We start from the raw sequence: 23,689 nt of genomic DNA, 5'->3' as shown, positions 1-23,689 counted from the left end.
CCCCCATTGTGGCCCCACCCTGCCCCCAGGGGTCGTGATTTGGAAAAAAAAACATGAATCTACACTACCTGAGGATGATTTCGTATCAATATGACTAATTATGGCTTTGTTGAGATTTTTTCTATATATTTCGATCCCCCATTGTGGCCTCACCCTACCCGGCCCCCGGGTGTCATGATTTGAACAAACTTGAATCTACACTACCTGAGTATGATTCCATATCAATATGACTAATTGTGTCTTTGTTGTTCTTGAGAAAAAGAGTTTTAAAGACTTTTTTTCTATATATTCCTATGTAAAACTTTTGATCCCCCACTGTGGCCCCACCCTAACCCCTGGGGTCATGGTTTGAACAAACTTGAATCAACACTACCTGAGGATGATTCCATATCAATATAACTAATTGTGGCTTTGTTGTTCTTGAAAAGAAGATTTAAAAGATTTTATATATATATATATTGCTATGTAAAACTTTGATCCCCCATTGAGACCCCACCCTTACCCCGGGGATCATGATTTGAACAAATTTGAATTTACACTATGTAATGAAGGTTTCACATAACTTTTCTGGCCCAATGGTTCTTGAGAAGATTTTTAAAAGATGACACCAAATTTTCACCAATTCTTAATTTTCTCCCCTTGGAAGGGGGCGTGGCCCTTCATTTGAACAAACTTGAACCCCCTTCACCCAAGGATGCTTTGTGACAAGTTTGGTTGAAATTGGCCCAGTGGTTCTGGAGAAGAAGTCGAAAATGTGAAAAGTTTACAGACGGACGGATTACAGACAAAATATAATCAGAAAAGCTCACTTGAGCTTTCAGCTAAAAATCTTAAACTGCTTATTGATGATACGTATGTAATTCAATTTCTGTAGTTCAGTCAAAGTTTTAATCAAGCGGTTACTGCTCATTTAACGTCATCTATCGTAATCTTATTTTTTATTAAAAAAAAAAAAAAAAAAAAAAAAAAAAAAAAAAAAAAAAGCAATCTCTCGGTATCTGGTGCTACAGTAAGTAGCGTGTCTTGGTACGACATCTCAGAATGTTTTCTGAACTAAAGCTGGTATAGTAAGAGAAGAAAACCATGTAATGGTGTAAAATGCAAATATGTACTTGGATAAATGGTATTATTATATGTAGATGAAATCCTATCATCGGATTCTGTTTCGTTAAAAATCTTGTGTAAAATAAATATCAAATTAATGTACCAATAAATTATTTGTTTCTGAAAACATTGTACAATTTGAAAGTTACATAAATGAATGGAAATTGTGAAAAGGAATAACAAAACACATTTAAAATAAAAATAAAAATGTCCTAATGCTTGAAAATGGTTGGCCGACATAGGGATACGTCATCATTGGATTCATAAGTTCATTAATTTTGGGAATAATATTTATATATTGTAAACATGGAGACATCTGTAAGAATAAGTCAAGGTCAAACGTGTGTTGGTTGTCCAGAATGAATAGACCAAAGTTTGATATCTCAGCCAAAAAAAAAAAAAACAAAAAAAAAAACAGAATCTATAATGTCAACATGATGCAGACAACAGTAAAGTTCCCTCAGCACCTAGGCCTAAAAAAATAATAACTTGGTTCTCAGTTCCGCCCGCATCTCATTTAACAATGCGCATTACCCATGTTTATCGTCAAATGAATAAAATAAAATTTCTCTCATGTGCTCAAAGACTGAAAAAAATTTAGACCGCATTTTAGATAACGTTTGACAAACAAAACGATGATACGGACTAGTGGCAATGCAAATGGCGGTCGGATTAAAGGATTGAGTTTGACTGAAAGTTTGAGTAGGATGGCATTAATTTCGGTCCAAATACGGAAAGGGTCAACCGTGTTACTTCCCTGGTATATAGTTTGGGGTTTTCCGAGGGTTTTACTATGTTAGAACTTTATCAATCTTTAAAAAAACAGCTCCCTTAACCTCGCGACTTGGGTGTTCCCGCAAAAACTTCGCGATATGCCTATAACAGCTTGTGTAGGAAAATCAAAGACTGACACGTTTGACAATGTGATGGCAAATATGAATGTTGTCCAAACAGTGTCATTGTTTGGGCATTATGTGAGATTTAACCTAGTAGAAGATAAAGACCTAAAGAAAAGCACCACCTGTTGTGAAATGCCTTCGGAATCGGGAACTGAGACGTCTGGCACCGAATCTGGTACGTACTTTGTATTTTAAATTAGTTTTAAACTGACTGGATTTATGCTCAATATCATGAAATTCTGGGCATATTTTCACATCAATGTAGTCGAGTATTTTCATGATTTTGTGTGAAGGACTTCTTGAAATTAAAACAAGGCATAAAAAGCTATCTTTCTTAATTTTAGAAAATTAAAATATAACATAAAATTAGCATCAGAAATAAAGATTCAGTGAAATAGTTGCATCATGAAAAAATAACAGATTTAATAAAGAAAGTTATGCACATATTCTCAATAGAACTAATATTAACGCCACTAATATAAATTTTTAAAAAAATCATATTGATAGTTAAGGCCAAAAGGAATGCATTTGAAGTTCTGCTGTCTGGTGCTCGAAAACTGTCTTGACCAGAACCATAGGCAGCTGATGGAGGTATCGTCAACAAGAGAGTGTTATACAACAGAGTTATAGAAATGCTGCAAAAGGCAGGATTAGGGTTTACACCAATCGATTTAGACCTAGGCAAAACATTGATTCAAACCCTAACAAACTGCATTTGGACCCTTGACCTAAGAGAAAGAAGTTTTTTATGTTCCTTTCCTGTTTGAACATCTCATGGGGTAAAACAATCCCGAGAATCATAAACACAAGAAAACTCTATTAAAAAATTCTTCTGTTCTTTTGTCTTGCTTCATGCCTTGATAAATGTATTGAGCAGCCAAATATGAGTGGACCAATGTGGTTTTCATTCAAAAGTGCGCCTTGACTCAATTGTCTGAAAATCTCCACAATGATTCAGATTACTTGGTAAATGCAGCCAAAAAGATGCAGGAAAACAGAGCAAAAATGTTTCCTTTGCGCAGCCCTGATGAAGGACAGTATTAAACTCATATATCCAAAATATGTTGTAAAACCTGGTATTGTTTCAAGGTACGTACATGTACAAGGCATTAATTGGTAGATCATCTTAGGAAAGCCAATTTGTGTAAACGAATATACTCCAGAATTCACCAGACAGAGACGTTATTAATTGGACAATCTCAAATCTGGATTACCATACAAGTGTATGCGTCTGACATTTTCTACTGGTAATAACCTTGGGTCACACAATTTCATTTGGCGAATTCCTTCCAATGTTGTAGAAGCAGATACTGTTGCCAAAAATACAGAAGTCATAGAGTCTTTGAAACAAGAATTACCCAATTACCACACCAGAGCTATGCGTAGAAACTTTATTCGGAAGGCATCTCTCATTTGTAACTTAAAAGCAAAAGAGGCACGCTTCATTTACAAGCAACTTTCTGGTGATTCTGCGGAAGCTGAAACATATAGGTGCACGTGTATACCAAGCCTTTGAAATGGGGGATCCAGGCATTATTACTGATCTGAGATGTCAGAATAAAGGGCAACCATCGAAGTATGATGCTTTTTTGAGAAAGCAAAACAATATCTTGAAAACAGAAGTAGATGACAGACGTCATGATCAAATAACCCACTTGGCTCAAGCAATATCCGTTCCAGCTCTCTTGCGTTGTGTAAAGGAGATATGCCCACCAGAAACTGCTATACCTTCAGAACAATGGCTCAAACTGCAATTTGCACCCAAATGTGCATCAACTTGTGCTTCTTTACAGTTTAGTGGCAAACTGAAAGTGAAATTTCAAGTACAAAGTAGACAGTTGCGTAAAACTCATAAAGATACGCAGTATGCATCTGCTACATTCAGATATATGAAAAAATTTTGCATCAAGTTTCGTGACACATTTACTTGTATAGACGATAAACATCATTGCAAGGTTGGTGAACCAGGGAATCCTGTGGCTGCTGTGTAGAGGGGGAAACGTGTGGTAGTAGCTTAGGACAAAGTATTTGCAGTATCTGGCCAAAATTTAGCTTAGTACCAAGTGTTACTATGTTGATAGATATACCTGAATCTCTTGAAGAGGGATCCTTCTACAGGGGACAGTTGATGTAAAAGATTTGGTCCTTGAGCCGTCTTCACCACTGCGGCACATTGCTGAGCTAACGCAGATTGTTTTAGATGAGGAATTCCATACCAAGTCTATAGTGTGTCTTTATACAGATGGTGGTCCAGACCATCGACTCACCTATTTGTCAGTACAACTATCGCTGGCTTGTCTTTTTTATTTTTAGAGTGGAGACTTTGATATGTTGATAGCAGCAAGGACTCCACCCATGGGATCATGGAGAAACCCACCTGAGCGCATCATGTCAATCTTGAATCTAGCACTTCAGGCTGTGGGTTTAATGAGATCACAGGCTTCAGATCAGTGTGAAAAAAGCTACGTTCAGTCAGTGGACAATGCGTCAAGAAATGAAAGACTCCATTGAGCCAGTAAAGGTAAATATGTGTACCATGTTCATTCGATTTTAATGAAAGAAATTCCAGTTTCTGCATTAGTAGATTACAGTAAAGGTATATTTCACATTTACATCAAATTCTATCCTCATTAGGTTCTTACTCAGATGTTCATGAGGCTTTATTTGAAGGACAAGAAGTTTAAGTGTTTCAAAGCTGCTACAGAGGAAGCAATTGAGGACCTTTGGGAACAGCTGCAAAAGTTTGGTTCTCCCTTAGGACATGAAACAACCAAGCCTGAAAAAGGAACTTAAGAACAGGTATTAAATGAGTTTAATATCATTACACTTTGAAAATCAATATGGCTTTTTAAATCATACCAGATAGATGTGATCTGATAGACCCTTGGAAGAAATAAAAATATGAAGGTTCATACAAATGATAGACAATGCGTTATTTATAGTACCGTCTTGAAAAAAATATGTATTTTATGATTTTAGAGTGTACGATATTTGGCAAAAAGTACTCGGTTTTAATTTTGGGCATTTTTGAAGGAATACATTCATATACTTGAATGCATGACATTTAGAGATTACTAGATTAAGTGGAAGCTGTTCTCGACCAAAGGCTCTAAATAAAATACACATTCAAATGTAATAAGATTACAGTAATACTTAATATTGCGATACATCTACAGAAAGCAGCTGGTAAGTATTGTTTTGTACGGCTTGGTAGAAACTATTGATACGCACAGCATTTTACCTAACTTGGGGCTATAGCCAATTCCTTCTGATATACTAATAGTAACTTCAAGGTCTCATAAACAGGTATATGTATTAATCCAACTGTAGCTTTCTTAGTCTCTTTGAATGCTTTCTACTCCTGAATCCTGTATCTATTATTTGTAATATTTATACTGTAAACCTACATCATACCTACATATCTATTTAAAGTGTTTTCTAAAAAGAAAAAAATAGAACTCTTTTGGACATAAATTTCTTTATCTTTAACAGAATTTATTTACAGAGTATAAAAACACTTTTAAAAAATCTTATTTGAAACAAAAATAAATCATTTTCTTCCAGGACAGGCCCAAGCTTCAGGAGTTCTGTACAGTGTCCAGGTCATATTTCTTTATTTTTCCTAAGTGTGGGAATCCAGAATGTCAGATATGCCTTCCACCACGCCTGCCTCCTGATGTTTTTTCGCAGCTTCATGCATTTCCAGATCCAGGTAACAGTTATTATATTTTGTAGATTTTCATTGTTAAATATTGAATGTATTTAATTTATGAAAGTATTTGATGTGAAAATAAGTGTCAATTTTACCATGTATTTCACAGGAGAGGACGGACATTATAAAGAATTTGATTCGTCACACACCACAGAGGAGCATCGTCCTTCACTAAAGCAAAAAGTACCAGGACTTGCTGCAAACAATCATGGCATACCCTTTGCTCCCTCTGCCCAAACCGCAAGAACTGTCAGCAAAACTATGAAGTATATAGCATGTGATAAACCAAGCGATATTTATTCTGCTCACAAACTTGCAACCCAAGATCACATGATTTTAAAACTTGTTCTGGATGTTTATCAGTATTTTTGTGGAATTGAGCTCCAAGAGCTCAAGCCAAAAAAGAGAGAAAGGGCTCCAAAGATATCTGCCCTGCTGGATCATATATATGTCCGAGCTAATCTACACTGGAAAGGTCCAGTTGAAATTCCGTATTTTAGTACTGGCATATTCCGTTCTGTTTGCTTTTACTGATCAGATGAAGCAGCTGAGCAAATTGAAGGGATATACCCCACTTGTGAAAGCTGTAGGGCAAATCATATTTTGCGTTCAAAAGAAAAAAATGTAGAAAATGCTACAGAAAAAAGAAGAAAAGTGAAAGTAAATGGTCTCAATTTTCTTTGCTCAATGCACATGTTGAAGCACTGTTGTTTAAAAGTTTGAGTTTTGAAATTAAAAAAAAAAACCTCGTCTTTTTTTTTATTAGGTAAAAATTTAAAAACAAAAAACAAAAAAAAAACACCCTCCCTCATTTATTTTTGACAAAACTGGCCAGAGAACCAAGTATTTAATTTTTTTGCCCTATGATGACTATGACGAACATTCAATCTCCGGCTGCTGTAAGCCAATAACAAAGATGTTTGTTTCTTTTTCAAAAGTTTAGTAATCCACCATGATCGTATAGATTTTTATTTACAATTCCTGGAATGTCATCAGAATAGACCAACGCACTTAGAATAACAAAAGTTTTTAAGATTAGTCCAAAATATTCCAGAAGAGCTGAGAACTAGAACCCAACGGAAAAAAAGAAAAGATAGAGTCCAAAAATGATTCCAAAGAAATAAGAAGTTTGAAAAGATGCCGTTTTCAGGCAAACAGGGTATTTAATGCTCAGAGGGTATTCATAGTCCCGGATATAAAAGTACTTTTAATTGGCTGCCTTACCATTGCTTTTCCACCTACGTTTGGTCCGTAGGTCTGTCCGTTGACCAATGAACCCCAACATGCCACCACCCTCCAATCAAGGTATACCTACATTAGTATTATTTATGGACTCAGTCCCCATCTCTGCATCCCAGGAGTTCTAGCCCTAAGCTCTTTTACTAACCGACATATATACTTCAAAGTTCCCAATTTTATTGCTTTTGGTCAAGTAACGTTGCATTTCCGTTCAAATTTTACTCCTTAGTATCGATGAGCTTGATTGGTCTATTCTGATCAATTCCAATACAAAAGAATTTACAAAATTATAGTTCATTGTATCAAAATCCAATTTGTTCCAACAAGATAATTATAGTTCATGGAATTAAAGTCCCTTTTCCAATTAAAAAATCACTGCATGTGGTACACTATTTATGTCCATCCTTCGTTAATAAACTTTTATTTTATTTTTCTGCCACTAATAAGTTCACTATTAATAGCTAAAATGATTATGTTATGAATATATTCTAAGTTTAAGGATGTACAACACACCCACCCCGAACAAATACCTGTCGTTTAATTTTCGTTTTTTTTTTTTTTTTTTTTTTTTTTGTATATTTTATAAATGACTATATCTACTATGTGTATGCACATTTTGGACAAAATCGTTCGAGTCGTATTTGGACAGGAAGTTCCAAACGTTAACCCCCCCCCCCTCTTTAGCTGTACGAGGAGCAAATATTTTCAATCAACCAACTATAAAATCCTCGATTTTCAAAAAAGTCGGGATAGCCTGGTTGTCAAACTTCATCAACTAATTCGTTTGACCATTAGACACCCAAATAAAGTAATTTTGTAGAAGTATATATCGACATAAATGTTTTTGAAGACCTTAAAGTGAAAAACTATGGTTCATCTTAGCCTTGAAAAATGCTTATTTTTCAACTTAAATATTTTTTTTAATGAAAAAAAAAAACAAACTATCATTTAATTTTGGAAAAAATACTTTTATTAAGTAGCTGGTTGCGAAAATAATCTTCATAATTTTTTTTAAACGACCCGTTTTGAATTTATAGCGGAAAATCACCCCCTCCGCCTTCTCCCAAAATCACGTTTCTTGAGACGATAAAATGCTATGAATTTACAAATACACATTAAAAATTCCAAGTTGGAAAATATCTTTTGCTTTGAACATGTTATTTACATTTTATTTTATCAGAGATTTCAAATGTACACATTTAAATGTAGATTTATAGGCAATTTTTTTACTACGCCCCCCCCCCCCCTTACTTTTATTTATTTATTTTTTTAGCGACACAGACTATTCGAGCTTGATTAAACATTGGATATATTGCAATTATATTTAGTCCATTGAATTCCTGAAGTACTAATTTGATAATTCATGTATGCATATTAAATATTGAATACTAGTACATTTTGTATTTAAGTAAAACTTTACTTGGATTTTATGCCAACGTGTCCGGTATGTAGTCCATACATATGCATTCATATTTCATACCTGGATATGAAATTCAACTGACATTGAAATTTACTTTTATTTAATGAATTTTAATTTTATTTCTTGTTAAAAGTGACCTCACAATGGCGTATGTTCAACTCTCCTGTGGTATAAATGGAAATTTTATAGTTTCTTAACATTTTTAAACAAAGGGGTGCGTGAGGATCCCCCCCCCCCCCATATTGTATGCATACTCCCGTTGCTTCTATAGATAAAGTGGAAACTCCGTATTCGTCCATATTAACTTCAATGTATCAAACTTTAAACTCTTCATTTATTTTAAAATGATTCTTGTGAACAGTGATATTATCTTATTTTGATTTGAGGAAATGCGAACCGACACTGTTCACAGTGACAGAAGGTCGGACAGATTGCTGCAATGAGATATAATTCATGAATTCAAATATTTTGTAAACAATTCTTTTTCACTTTCGATACTTACTTTGTATATATTATAGTATTCAGTTCCCGAGTTCATCAGGCCAGTCTGAGTAAATGTATAGATCTGTGTATTCGTGAGAAACACAATTGTTCGGAAAACAGGAGGAATAACTCAGCTAAACGGAGGGAAAACAAATATCTCCCAAATGTTTAGAGTTGTTCCTCCTTGACCAGTGAGCTTCTGAGAATGGTATCGATAATTACATTGTAAAATATGTTTTTATTTTACTTATTTGTTTGTTTCTTTTTATATATATATAAAAGAAGAACAAAACAATATTTGTTGAATGCATATTAATTATAGGATAGACCTGTAATCGGAATGTTATGTTAGTCAACTGTAACGGGGAAAAAAGAAATGTAACATAAAATTTTTCAAATGAAAAACGCTGTGCCATACGATTTACATAATGTGAAATTAAAGAAATTTAAGGTGTAATCTTTCGTTTCTTCCTTTCCAAAGAGTGGAGGAGTTTAATAAAAAAATCAATGATAGAATTTGGTCCTCATAAAGAAATCACAATCAAGCCCAAATCCCATTTTTTCTGTTTCTACTTAATACACCGGGTTCGTATCGCTCGTCATTTTGACGCTTTATTATTAACGTCAAATTTGACGTCACGCTAAACGTTCAATTGAAATGGCAAGAGTTATCTCCCCCACTGTGTGGTACGTATTGAAAATGTTCAAATAAAATTTCAGTTCTAAACCCTATAGGTTTACACTTCTGAGAAAATCCAGAGTTTGGCTGAACCAGTAGTAACTGCATCCCACGTTTTAACTCCACAATACACCAGATTAACACCATGTAACACCAAGTTTCGGTCTCACATCAAGTACTACTTAAATGTGCTTTTAAGGACAATATTGTTGCAATATCATTTGAATAAAAACTGAAAACTATACGATCACGATATGAACAAAATTAAAAACGATGTACGATGACGGTTCCTATGAGGAAAACCGATGATGTTAACGTGTTTGAATTACAGAATTGATAACGATTATCGGATATCGCCATAATTAAGGGACATTAGTGTTACCATTTAACATTTTGCAGTTGAATGTTACCGATCACAAGGAATATTCTTAATATAAATTGTTGATGTTAGATGACCATTATTCGAATATAAATGCGTGTGGATTCCCTTGACTAAGTAAAACATTTATGGACTGTGAAATCATTGTGTATGGACTTTTTGAAAACATTGGACAATGTTTCATCTGTTTTGGGGAGGAATCTAACACAATGACAATATACATTTAAATATTAAATTTATTAATTATTATTGTGAAATAATATTCAGTATACTTTCATTATAACTGTATTAACGTTATATTTTTATATAGATTATGTTTATGTTCTACTGATACTTAAGTGCGCTTTCATCCTAAGATACTAATTACTTATGGACTCTACTTACGTGAACTGATTAACTGATGAACTGATGGTGAGAGGGTCGAAATTGGAATCTGATAAATACTTCTTATTAACCGGACAACTGACCATTCTACTGACCAACATTTGGTAATGATATGCATATGATACCTCCTACACAACTAGTGGGCTGAATGCAAAGAAAAAAAAACTTTTAAGTACCTTTTGACTTTGTGCTGAACCTTTATTTGTTGGTTTGTTTGTCATTTTGGATTTTAATAATAAAGCAGTTATATAAGTTTTATCATTCTTCTTAATCACGAGTAGTGTCACAGTTGGACCATATATTTTTGTATTTGATTAATAAGGCATTTTTTTAAATTTAGTGATACCTAAAACATTTCGTCAATTTGTTTGCCTCGGCAGTCGTTAGACGCAATTTTACTAATCTCCTATTCGTGAACATTCGAAAATTACCTAGTTATTCGTGTGCTTAACTTTCAAAAATAGTAAATTGAACTATATTTTTAAAAATTTGTGTGAGGGTGTTTGTGTAGATTTAATATTTGTGTTATTAATTTTTTGTTGTTGTCATTTATCACCTCGTTCTGTAAACTTTTTTGACATATGCACCCAATAGCGCTGGTCCTATAATGCAGCTTTTTATTGACCCAAAACATAATATTAGTCCATCGAAATCAACCTTATGTTGTTTGATCCTTTAAAATTGTGCATGATGCTTAATGATTTTTTAACCGTCACGAGTACTGTGTTAACAACTTGTGTTAAATTGGTAATGTATCGATCCCTCATCAGATCGTTTTATTCAAATTCAAAAAGCAAATGGAGATGCTGGACTTCAGTAATTATACCGGGAAGTTGAATGAAACTTTGTCTGAAAGTATTGTGCCTCCGATTTTACAAGGTTCTTTCGGAATTTTTGGAAATCTTCTTGCTCTTATCCTACTTTTTTATTACTCCAAATCGCATAGATGGGGAGAATTTTATAAATATGTGTTTGCTCTGGCTATAACAGATTTGTGTGGATTGTTATTTCACTACCCCGTAGCCATAACTAGATATGCGTCTAATTTTGAATTCGAGTTTCCTGAAAAATTTTGCTACTTTGACGTCTTCTTGTTTTCATTTTCATTTCTATCATCCGCCATGATAGTATGTGCAATGTCTTGTGACCGTTTATTTGCGGTAAGATACCCAATTACCTACAGACATGGAAATCATAAAACTAAGCGGGTACTAATGGCGATTTGGGTATTTTCGGCAATGATTGCTTCGTTTCCATTGCTTGGATTTGGATCCGTTAAAATTTACTATCCAGGAACTTGGTGTTTTATCAATTTTGCAAGCCGGCGTTGTTTGGATAGAATCAACACGTACGTTTACTCAAGTCTGTGTTTATTAATTCTTTTAATTACTGTTATAGCGAACACAGCTGTTATTTACTCAGTTTGTAAATATGACAAACAAGATGGCATATTATCGAATGATTTCGAAAGGAGGAAAAGGAAGAATGATGAAACATACATAGTAACGTTGATGCTGTCCATTGTTATTGTCTTCAGCGTTTGCTGGATACCATTAGTGGTAAGTGCTTGAATTTAATGTAGTAAGTGCTTGCTTTCGAATGCTTTTGAAAATCAAAAGTATTATCAACAGTTTTATTTCGTAAGAACTGATAACTATGAAATAAATGAAGCAGATTTTCGAAAGTATTTTTTGGGAAAAAAGGTATGTTAACGAGAAAGGAAAAGCTGGTTTAAAGTGTATACTTTTATCCCTTCAAGGGAATTTGCACATAATTATAAAATAAATACTGACATCATTAAGTTCAAGATGATAACATTTACAAAATTTTTGTTCTGTTATTATTAACACATGACTATATGGTAATAAAAATCACGTCCTAATCTTGTATATGCAATTTGTTATATACCTTAAATCTTTGAACATCTTATACCGACTTCAAAGCTGCGATTATATAATTAATCCCAAAGTAAGCCTAATCACTCATGAGCTGCTGAATTAATTTCATTTTAGGACAGACTCGCACCACAATTCCACTTTGTAACTGTTTTGACCGTATATATTTTTGGCAGTTGAGTATTCCTTGCATCCTGTTTACTGTATGTTTAACTTTTGTGATCGCTTGCTCTCTCTGATCAACCTCATCAAGAGTAACTAAAATAATTATTTTTCGTTTAATTTTTATGAGAAAGACAAAGTTTTATGGTGATTGTTCGAAAAGTTAATCAGCACTTTTATCAGTAACTACTAACCTGTAATTGATTTTAATTCAATACACATCTTGGAAAAACTATCATACTCAAATCAAGCGTTGCAATTACTGGCCTGATAACAAAAAAAATGTTTTATCTCCAGAATGAAATTTCCATCGAATCATACAGTAAATGAGTTTATACATCATACTGATAGCGCTTGTTTCATTCATTGATAAGATCAGTATCAAGTGTTGGCTACACGAAATGGTTTGTTGAAAGAGCTTTGTTCTACCCCCTTGATGATTTTTTTTTTAAATTTTCACAGTCAGAGGAATAATATTTGTAAACCTTTTCAATTTCACTGAATAACACATTTTATTACAATGGCAATAAAAACAGTTCTTTGTGTGAGGTTGGGTTCATCAATATTTTTTTTTGCATTGGAATGTTCGACAAAGAATCTATGCATCAGAGTTCAAATTTGAGCCACCTTGAAAATTAAAGGGGCTGGGACGTACACAGATTTGAAGCTCACATTTTCTGATTTTTTTAAAATAATGTCATGACTTAGATGTTGCTCGAGCACACCGATATATATTAATAGTGTGTTAAGGAAATTCTTTTATCTGCTGGAAAGTATTAAAACCACGCTTTTCGGGACGTGATTGATTGACACATATATACTTGCACTTTCACAAAGTAAACTTTTTTCCATAATACTTTAAAAAAGTATAATTTTTTATGTATTAATGAAAAATATGAATCCTCTTATCCAGAAAGTTCAGAGTAGAAATGCGAGAAAGCAAAACCTACTCACCACTATTGTCAGTCCGTGCTCAGTGATGTGTGCAGACTAAAAAAAATTGAACTCGCCCAGTAAAACGTAAACCCTAACAATAACAGAGCTCGTAAGATTCATGTAAGTTCAAATCATTAAATTGGAGTTATTTTTTAATAGAAATAGAAAATTGTAAACAATGCAACTGTGTGTCGGCCCCTTTAATCAAGCGTTGAATAAAATGTATAATTCAAGTATCTTTTTGAAGATATTGTATGAATGGAAAACCCATTACAAGGATTCCTCAAATTTATAAGCAGTTTATTTAGCAAAATAATCGTTTTATACAGGACTTATAGTATTACATGTAACATACACTCTAAATTTCGTCTTTTTTGGGGTAAAAACCAAGAAAGTTATTACCACTTACAACGATGGGCACTGAAATTTCAGCACGTGTGTTTGCGCATATTCTCTAAACTTTTCACATTAAAATACTTATTTTGCTTTAAAATATATAATTATCTTTTTCTTAAATTTCAAAGTATTTAATTGAAAAAATAAAAGAGTTAGAGCCAACAAAATGTATAATCAGAATTCAGAAAACATGCTGCATGGCCTTTTATTCATTTCTGATAGTATTTAAATTTAGGAACCTTTCACACCTATCTTTATTCTAAATGTCATTCTTTGACTAACAGCATATTGAAATACACCCCACACCCCATTCTAAGCCCCTGTAACACAGGCACATGTTTTATATTTATGAAAATTTTAAATTATACTTTTAAATCTGCTCTATGCAATATTTTTAATAACAACAGTAAATAGTGCATATTTTTAAATTTAAAAGATAAACTTAAATGTTTGAATTATATTTCAGATTCGAATGATGATAAATGCTAGTGCAAAGGATCCTAAGAATGGACCAGAGGAACTCCTAGCTGTACGAATGACCATCTCCAACGCCATTATAGACCCTTGGATCTATATCATTTTACGAAAAGAGAATTTAGTTAAAATATCGCGTTTGGTTAAAAGAATTTCTAGTGGTAAACATTTACCTGCAATATTTATTACTACAGAATCCCAAGAATTAGGCGACGGATCAAAAACAACAGAGAATGTTTCGGAGACAACGACTGTTACAGCCTCCACACAAATTTAAGAATACTGTCTTCTGAATTTTCAGCATCAAATTGAACTGATTGGCTGTGTTAATTTGATTTGCATATTAAGTCTGTCCAATGTAAATCCGTTTTATTCATAAATTTCTATTAGTTACATGCCATGTGATGTGTAGTTTGAAATCACTATAATACAATTTTGAGCATTGCTTAACAAAATATAACATGTTTATCATCCTTTAACAGTAACATGACTGTGATGTGTTTTGAATCATGCTCTATATTTCTATTATTATAAAAAAAAAATACTATACAGAAATTTATCTCTGCGAATATTTTTCTCTCCCGATACTTAATTTGAACTGACATGAAAATTCTTCTCCCTTCATGTTCTAAAATTTAAATAATGTTTTTTTTAAGACTAGAAACAGAACGGCTTGTCTCTCCTGAGGATGAAAGATAGGCACTTCAGTATTGATTATCTAACATGTATTGGTACCCGAAGTTCCATTATCTCTCCTAAAAAAAATTTGTCTACTTTTAATATTATCTACTTAAACTATTTTGATCAATAGTTTCACTAAAAGTTTACCAAAATCAATTACATCAAATATTTTGAATTATCGACGACGTATTATCAATTACTAATAGTTACTTACATTCAAATGTCGACTCGATATATATCCCAGTGGATACCACAGAGTCTGAAACTTTTGTTTCATATTTGGATATTTTACTAGAAAAAGACGTTACTGGTAACCTAACAACAAAACTTTATGATGAATGTGATTACCTCAACTTTTCTATCATGAACTTCCCTTACTTATGTGGCAATATACCCTTATCATTTGCATATGGGGTTTGTATCTCCCAGTTTATTCGATACGCTAGAGCATGTTCCACGTACATTGTACATGTAGGAACAATTTCTGAAACGAAATAAGCAATTGACAAAGAAGTTGATGAAAAAAGGATATCAAGTTATCTTTTCGCAAGTTCTATAGTCGATACATTGCCCTTGTCAGCAAATACAATCTATCATTAAATCGAATGCTGTCGTTTTTCATACTAGTTGTTAGGCCATTATTTAAACACTGGATTGCCTACAATTTTTTTCCGTTTCCCTGATCATAACAATGAACACACGGCGGGTAAGACCAGGGGAAACTTTCTCCCTCCATGGCACCTGATCACACCTCTGATTTTTTGTATAGTTTCGTGTTTGTTCTGCTCCCGATTTGTATTGTTTCAATGGACTTTTGAGCTTGATAACTGTTCGTTATCTCCGTCCGTATTTCACTATATTTCAAAGTGGTACAGATACAGGTTGAATTTACACACACTCTTATATACTATATGTATTTAAAAATTAAAAATTGCATACTGTAAACCAATTATTATTCGCGGCATCGTTTATTTGTGATCCGTAAGTGTGCATCAATCCGCGATGAACAATTTCTGCAACTGTGAAGGCGATTTATACAAAACAAAATAAAAAGTAATGGTTCGCGGCGAGAATTATTCGCAAGTAAAAAAAGATCTCGTAACGCGAATAATAGTTGATTTACAGTAATCATATCCAATATGTGGATCACTTGACCGTGCATAACAAGCTTAATCTATATTTTTATCATTTTGATATGCTTCAACTTCATATTTTACAATATATTGACTCTCTGGTAGAACATCTGCTATTTAAATTGTGTCTTAAGTTATAGAATGTAAAAGGTAAAGATACCGAATAGTGACCGATCTCAAAAAAAAATCCATAACCAATACAAATATGTGAAGAGAGCGTAAAACAAGGACCCGGGAATTTCCAGAGGCGGGATCAGTTACTTAGGAGGAGTATGCATCCCCTGTTGACCGATCACACCCCCGTGAGCCTTATGTATTGAGTAGGTAGACGGAACTATCCGTAGTCAATTCAGTGCAATAACAAAGTCCTTACAATTGGTATGAAACAAGTCAGCCAATTGAATGTATTTTCAATACATTAAAAAAACATTGTTTTACTGTACAATTGATCTTAAAACGCAGCACTCTATGTTAAAACATCATGAGGAAAAATATTACAGTTAAGTTAGATATTAATTACACTATTCTACTATGTAAACATTTCAATAATGTGTAACAGTGAACACTATACCATATTGTTCAGCAGACAATACAGGATCTAACAGTGAAAGGCTCCACAGTAAATAATAAAATAGTATAACGTATAATTTGAAGCTAATTAACGTAAAGTGTATCTGATCCTTAGTCTAAATATACTACCGATATTCAAATCGATATAGATAATTGGCTCCATTTTAATTGACTGCATTGAAAAGTACAGCATATTATGTTTAGCATTTGAAATATCAAAAAAAAAAAAAAAAAAAAAAAGACCAGGGCCACAATGATCACCTACCGTACGTACCCGTCTATAGATATTAAGTTTTTGGGAGTTAAATTATGGTCCAAAACTCTATGTTCGATTTATAGGCAAGACCTAGAAACATAAGTATTCTTCTGGAAGGGGAAATATAGAAATTAGTGAAATAACCTGGCAAAAATCCATACCAACTTATAAGCGGGCCATTGGCAAACAGACTTATAAATGAGTATATACATGTACGGTATATCACATAGATTAAGGTGTTTTTAACATTTTGTCCTCTATATTCCCATGAAAATATTTGATCTCATTTTGTATTGCCACCCTAGCTTTCCTTTTCCTTTTTTTTTGTTGTTTCATAAAAAAACAAACTTCTCCTCTTCGATTTCTACGAGTCTGTCTTTCACTGGATCTGAAATTAATGTTTCATTTAGAAAGGAGCTTACAATAGAAAATAAAGTGTGTGAATTTAAAGATAAATCTGCACCCTATTTGCATTAACTAATATGAATGTTTCAACCAGGTTGCAATTGAACCCTGTGTATGTATTTTACTATTTACTGTGGAGTCTTTTCTTCTACTGGCTCTTAATTGACTCTAAAATATGCAAAACTGATACATGGACTAAACATTAGACCATTTTCTTTTTTGTAAACCTAAAAAAAAAATGTGCATTTTGTTAACGATCACATTATAGACAGTCAGAGGAAAACTTTTTCTCTACAAGTGCACTTTTCCCCCTTTTTTAGTTATCATTTCATGCATACATGTACATATAGTCTGAAATGTAATTGTATTTTTTTTTCTTCATTTTTTGATAATAATTTCATACAAACATATATTCTTAAATTTTGGAAAATTTAATTAAACTATAATATGGTTTTAGAGATCTTAAATCCCTTGGCTGGTACAAATGAATATGTATTTACTGCCAGATACATTGGTATTCACTAGAGATTCTGCTGCTGAGAGAATGACTGTTAGCTGCAAAACCGGTGAAATTAAATGAAAAGAAAAGCTTATCCTAATTACAGCTATTTATTGTTATTAGATTAATTATATTTGTATGTTGTATTAAAAGCAGTATTTAATTATTCTGCAAAAATGTCATTATTTGTGTAAAATTTGCTCACCTGAAAAAATTCTAAAAGACTTCTGGTTGGTAGAAACCTGGGTAAATAAAATTAGAGATACAGTAAAACATGCTTATAACGAAGTGCCAAGGAGAAACGATTTTGCTTCGTTATAAACGCAATTCGTTATATCCCTTAGGTTCATAATTGACATGTTTCAAAGCCACGAGAAATGAAAATCACTTCGCTACAAACGCCAATTCATTATAAGCGTGTTCGCGATATTAAGTGTATTTTACTGTATACATTGTGCAGTACATACCACTGCCAAAGAAGGAAAACGAGTTTACATTTAGGAGCTGTTGTTTTCTTTAAAGAGAAGGGTAACTTTTTTCAATATTACAAAGGAAGTCATAAACTATATTCAATAGTTTACAGGGAATGAAATATATGGAGATAACGAACAGTATTCAAGCTCAAAAGTCCATTAAACAATACAAAATAGGAGCAGAGCAAACACGGACCTCTAAACATCAGAGGTGGGATCAGGTGCCATGGAGGAGTGAGCATCCCCTGCAGACCGGTCACACCCGCCGTGTGCTCCTTGTCATGATCGGGAAATAACGGAAAACTCCGTCGACAATTCAGTGCGTAAATAATGGCCTAACAATTAGTATGAAAAACGTCAGTCAGCATTTGACTCGATGATAAATTCTATTTGCTGACAAGGTCATTGTATCGACCATAGAACTTACGAAATGATGACTTTAAATGAGACAGCTGATATTCTTGTTTCATCAACTTGTTTGTCAATAATTAACCTCGTTTTAGAAATTGTACATACGTAGAGCATGCTCTTGCGTATCGAATGAACTGAGATATATATACCCCGTATGCAGGTGAAGAAGGTATATTGCTGCATAAGTAAGGGAAGTTGTCGATTGAAAAGTTAAAGTCATCACGTTTATCATAAAGCTTGGTTGTTACATTACCATTAACGTCTTTTTCAAGTAAAATATCCAAATATGAAACAGATGTGTCAGACTCTGTGGTATCTTTTATCTCAAGCTCACCAGGATATATCGTATCGACATAAGAATGGAAATAGCCATTGTTAATTGACGATACATCGTCGATATATCTAAATGTCGAGTTGAAGGCCACAGCAAGTGTTTTCTTCTTTTCACGTACAAGATTTTGGACAAATTCTGCTTCATATGAATACAAAAAAAAGGTCTGCTAATAACGGGGCGCAATTGGTACCCATGGGAATTCCAATAGATTGTTGGAAGACCTGGTCTCCAAAAACCACATAGATATTGTCAATCAGAAACTCAAGCATCTTTTTAATGTCAACTTCAGAGTACTTGTGTGTACAATCAGAATGTTTTTTAACAAAATAATTTTGCAAATGACCAATGACAAGGTAAGTATATTTACGAGTTCCATTTTTATTGAAAAAGCAGCTGTCAATTATATCAAAAAGCCTGGACTTTAATTTATCGTGGGGAATGGTTGTGTATAAAGTTGAAAAGTCGTAAGTTTTTAAGCTGTTGATTTTAGTAAAATCATGTGATTTCAAATTTTCAAGTATCCACATCTGATTTACACCACTGTTGCACAGTACTCTTGAAGTTTCTCCTTCACCACTGTTAACATCTTAGTGAGGAGTAAAGAAAGAGGCTTGGTTGAACATTTACTGGAACCCGCTATGTATCTTTGTTTGTAAGGATTTTTATGAAGTTTCGGAATCCAATATAAATATGGTAACTCAAATTCATTTGGATTGTTTGGAATATTAAAAATATTCAAAACTGACATACATGTATGATTTTGAAGAATTTCTTCCTTAGAAAGGGAACTACAAGTGTAAGTTGGATTACCACTTGTAGAATTAAATCCAAGTTCCTCTAAAATACATTTAATATAATGAGCCTTACAAACAAAGACAATGTTGTTACCTGCTTTGTCAGCAGGTACCAGTACGTACTGATCATGTAATTTATCTAATTCTTTTTTCACTTCTGGATTATTGAATACAGAAGGATTGATGGTTCTCTTATTGCCCCTCAATCTTTTAATGCGTGATTTTAACATACATCTGATACATTTAATCCATTCTGACAAAGTGTCAAGGTCTTCTTTTTTATGTCTGGCCCATCGCCTGGCGTAGTCCACTACAGAATCCATAATATTTATGAAATTCCGACGCCAGTTGAAGGATCGGGGTTCCCTAAATTTAGGACCTTTTAAAATTAGTGATCTAAGGTCCTCATTATTAACTATATTTACGTCACCAGTAATAACATGTCCAGCAGGACTATAGTTATAGGGCGAAGAAGAACATGAACCCGATGGAGGATTATGTTTCAGATATTCGATATCCAGGCCCTGTATAGTTTTCCTGTAATTAAAAAGTTTGGAAGCAATAGTCGATTTATATTTGTAGGAAATACAGGGTGTAGTTTTTAACTTGAGATATGATGGAATAAAAGACTGGATCCTTTTGTGATTAAGAATATTACTTATATACAGCACTTTTTGGTACATGGACCGGGTCCCTCTCAATTGGGAAGAATCCTCGACATTTTTTTCAAATAGGGAAAATTATCTTATTTATTATCAACACCACCCCCTTAAAAACAAAGTAGGTCTCTCCGCTCCACAACTTACAATGCGAATCACGCCGTCAAGATTATTTTGACTCAAAGTAGACCTGAGACTGGTGCACAAAGAGTTCATCAATGAAAATAATCGTTCTACAAAAGCTGTGGAGCTTGGTATCAGAGCTGCCAAATACACCAGGTGAAAAATAGCAGGATATGCCCTCTGCAACAGTAAGAAAGCATGTAAAGTCCTCAAGAGAAATAGAGGATCTGCTAATTCTTCTTGAGATGCCCTTTGCCTGTAAATGTTGATAAAATCAATGTACAAATAAAACTTTTAAAGGTAAAAGTAATGAAATTCATCTTTGTGTTTTAAATTTTTGATAAAAACCTATCTGTGGCAATATATCAGGACAGCTGAGTATCAAATTTAGAATTTTTGTTTCTAATATTTTTTACATGCAACTTTACTCCATTATGGCATACACTTTCTCTCAAAGGAAAACAACTGAACACCATGTCAATGGAATGATCTATTATATGACTTTCAACAAGTAACTGTAAATAAATATAAGTGTAGTTTTTGTTAGAAGAAACGGAACAAAAAGATAAGAGAACAAAATAAAATCTGACAGATGATAATAGTAACAAGGTAAATAATAACTAACAAGAACCAACATATTATAATTTAAAAAAACATGTATAAATATAAAAATTTGAAACAATACAAGATGAAAACATTGCAAAATACCTAAAAAGAAACATGTGATGCTTAAATGCAGAAAACTGCTGTTGAATAATGTCCTGTTGAAAAACTGGCTGTCTAACAGTTCATTTCCTTCAAAGTGGTTCTCAAGTGGTCTCCCATAATGGGCAGCAAGTTTTCCAATATCCTCCTGCACAAAAAAATTGCAACAGTTGACACATACATGTTTTCTAAACAATTGGCACCCATTTGATTTCAGAGTTTTGTGTATTTTGTATTACATAATTGAAGAAAATTATATCAATAAGAATGTATTTTTTGAATTTGTTTGAAATACACTCCTTACCCCTCCATACTCCAATAACTCTTGCAAATTATGTGGAATGCTTGCTAGTTCAAAGACTCTAAGTCCCTGGAGAACAGAGGAACAATGATACCAATCATCAAGCTCATTTACTAGGCCATATACCATTGGTTCTGCAATTTCAGCTGCAATTTGTTGCATGGTAAAAACACAGGTGGATTCTTACAATATAAATTCGGAATAAATCATTTACAGTTAGTGTTTACTTGTACTTAAAGTCTAGGATAATATGTTAATGTATTTTTTTAACTGTCAACTTCCAAAACATTATCACCTTAATCGTTGAGCCAAATCTGTTCTATCATTAATCCCCCCCCCCCACACTGTTTGGGAAGCCTACTGAAGTATAAATCTGGAATAAATCTGGATCATCATTTCCACCAGCCACAGCAGCAAGACGTCTAGATAAATGCTGAAGTGTATCTGTCAGTTTCTATAAAAATATCAGATATTCATTCACAAAGGAAATGTTTCGTATGTGTCATGAAATTATACTAGAGGTACTGCATGTGAGCACTGAGCTCACTAAATGACCCCCCCCCCTCCCATTTGATTATAATGGCAAAGTCCATGTTTTGCTCTGGGAGACCCGAAATAAGTCTCAGATCAGTGAGTAAAATAGGAGGTGCACAATGGCATTATGTAAGAAAGAATCTGTGAAAGTATCATTGAATTTTATTCAGTGGTATAGGAGGAGTTGCGGATAAGAGATGACAACCTTCAATATTATAGAAAGAATGGTAGTGTCCATGTTTTGCTATGGGAAACCCTAAATATATGTCAGATCAAAAAGGAAAATAGGAGGTGCTCAATAGCACTATGTAACAAATATTCTATGAAAGTCATATTAAATTTCATTCAGTGGTATAAGAGGAGTTGCGGATAAGAGATGGGTACCCCAGAGCGTAACAGAAGGACATCCCCATCATTATATACCCCTCTGCTTTTCAAGCGGGAGTATAAAAAGAACTGAACAGTAGTAGCATAATTATGGTTTCAACAGTACCTTCTGTCTGATGTTCACTCTACTAAAGTAAACATTCCCCTGCAGATATTCGCTAAAAACTACGACACGTTGCAGGATGTCGCAGATAATTGTTGCGAACAGCCTCTGGATCTTTCTTGTCCTGGGAAATACTGTCAGTGGCATCCAAAAGGCCTTTGAACCAATATCAAAGCATATATACATTTAGACACAGTTGTATTAAATGTTATAATTTCAGTTGCCCGCGTGGCGCAGTGGTTAGAGCGTCTGCTCTAGAGTCGCGGAGTAAGGAGTTGATCCTTACGTCGCGGGTTCGAATCCCACTGCGGGATGTGGAGACCGGTCCTTCGGATGAGACCGTATAAACCGAGGTCCCGTGTCACAGGAAGTGCTGGCACGAAAAAGATCCCTCTGCTTAATGGCCCTAAGTGCCGAGTATAAGTCAAAATTTGTAGCCCTCCACCGGCAAGTGGTGGCGTCTCCAAATGAATAAAAAATTCTCGAGAGGGACGATAAACAACAAACAAAATTTAATAATTTCATATGATCAAAATGAAATAAATCAATTTCATATAAAGATTAAGAGAGAAGTTTTTGTTGCATCAAATGTAAGTAACTTTTATTGGCAGATAATTATGTTTGTTTATTTTTATTGATTAACATCCCTCTCCAGAATTTTTCACTCATATGGAGACGCCGGCAAATAATTAATAAAATTTCATTCCTAATATTTTAAAAATAAATAGTTTGTTTATTGTTTAACGTCCCTCTCGAGAAATTTTCACTCATATAGAGACGCCATCACTTGCCGGTGGAGAGCTGCAAATTTTGACCTATACTCGGCACTCAGAGCAGTGAGGGATATTTTTCGTGCCAGCACCTACAAGGGACTTCCGTTTATACGGTCTCATCTGAAGGACCGGTCTCCACGCCCCACAGTGGGATTCGGATCAACTCCTTACTCCGCGACTCTAGAGCGAACGCTCTAACCACTGCGCCACGCGAGCGACTAACAAATAAATTACAAAAATTGTTACCTATTTAAAAATCTAGCACATGCGCGGCCATGGGAAAGCCAGCGGGTAGTTGCGCTTTAATCATCTTCAGTTTCTTAAAGTTGTAGAGTTCCTGGACACCTCATATTTTTTGGGCGAATAGTGAAACGCTTCTAAATTTC

General features: G+C 33.9%; 1 protein-coding gene and 1 pseudogene across 1 annotated transcript; both read left to right on the top strand.

The window, feature by feature from the left end:
* The first annotated feature begins 1,811 nt into the window (after positions 1 to 1,811).
* On the top strand, positions 1,812 to 3,047 carry LOC133204687 (uncharacterized; annotated as a pseudogene).
* Positions 3,048 to 11,096: 8,049 nt separating this feature from the next.
* On the top strand, positions 11,097 to 14,549 carry LOC133204686 (prostaglandin E2 receptor EP4 subtype-like). The gene is made up of 2 exons (XM_061340430.1): positions 11,097 to 11,858; positions 14,155 to 14,549. Exons 1-2 carry the CDS (start codon positions 11,097 to 11,099, stop codon positions 14,437 to 14,439), a joined length of 1,047 nt encoding a protein of 348 aa, XP_061196414.1. The 3' UTR covers positions 14,440 to 14,549.
* Positions 14,550 to 23,689: the final 9,140 nt, after the last annotated feature.

The sequence above is a fragment of the Saccostrea echinata genome, unplaced genomic scaffold (genome assembly GCF_033153115.1).
Source record: "Saccostrea echinata isolate AGI-Se365-2 ecotype Australia unplaced genomic scaffold, CSIRO_AGI_Sech_v1 ptg000054l, whole genome shotgun sequence".
Classification (NCBI taxonomy): Eukaryota; Metazoa; Mollusca; class Bivalvia; order Ostreida; family Ostreidae; genus Saccostrea; species Saccostrea echinata.
This window is presented reverse-complemented; position numbering and strand designations above follow the sequence as displayed.

Bases quoted from the DNA above. Each gene is read 5' to 3' on its own strand.
- LOC133204686 (XM_061340430.1), top strand. From the start codon at position 11,097: ATGGAGATGCTGGACTTCAGTAATTATACCGGGAAGTTGAATGAAACT. The intron at 11,859-14,154 runs GTAAGTGCTTGA...ATTATATTTCAG, and splicing joins TTTGCTGGATACCATTAGTG to ATTCGAATGATGATAAATGC.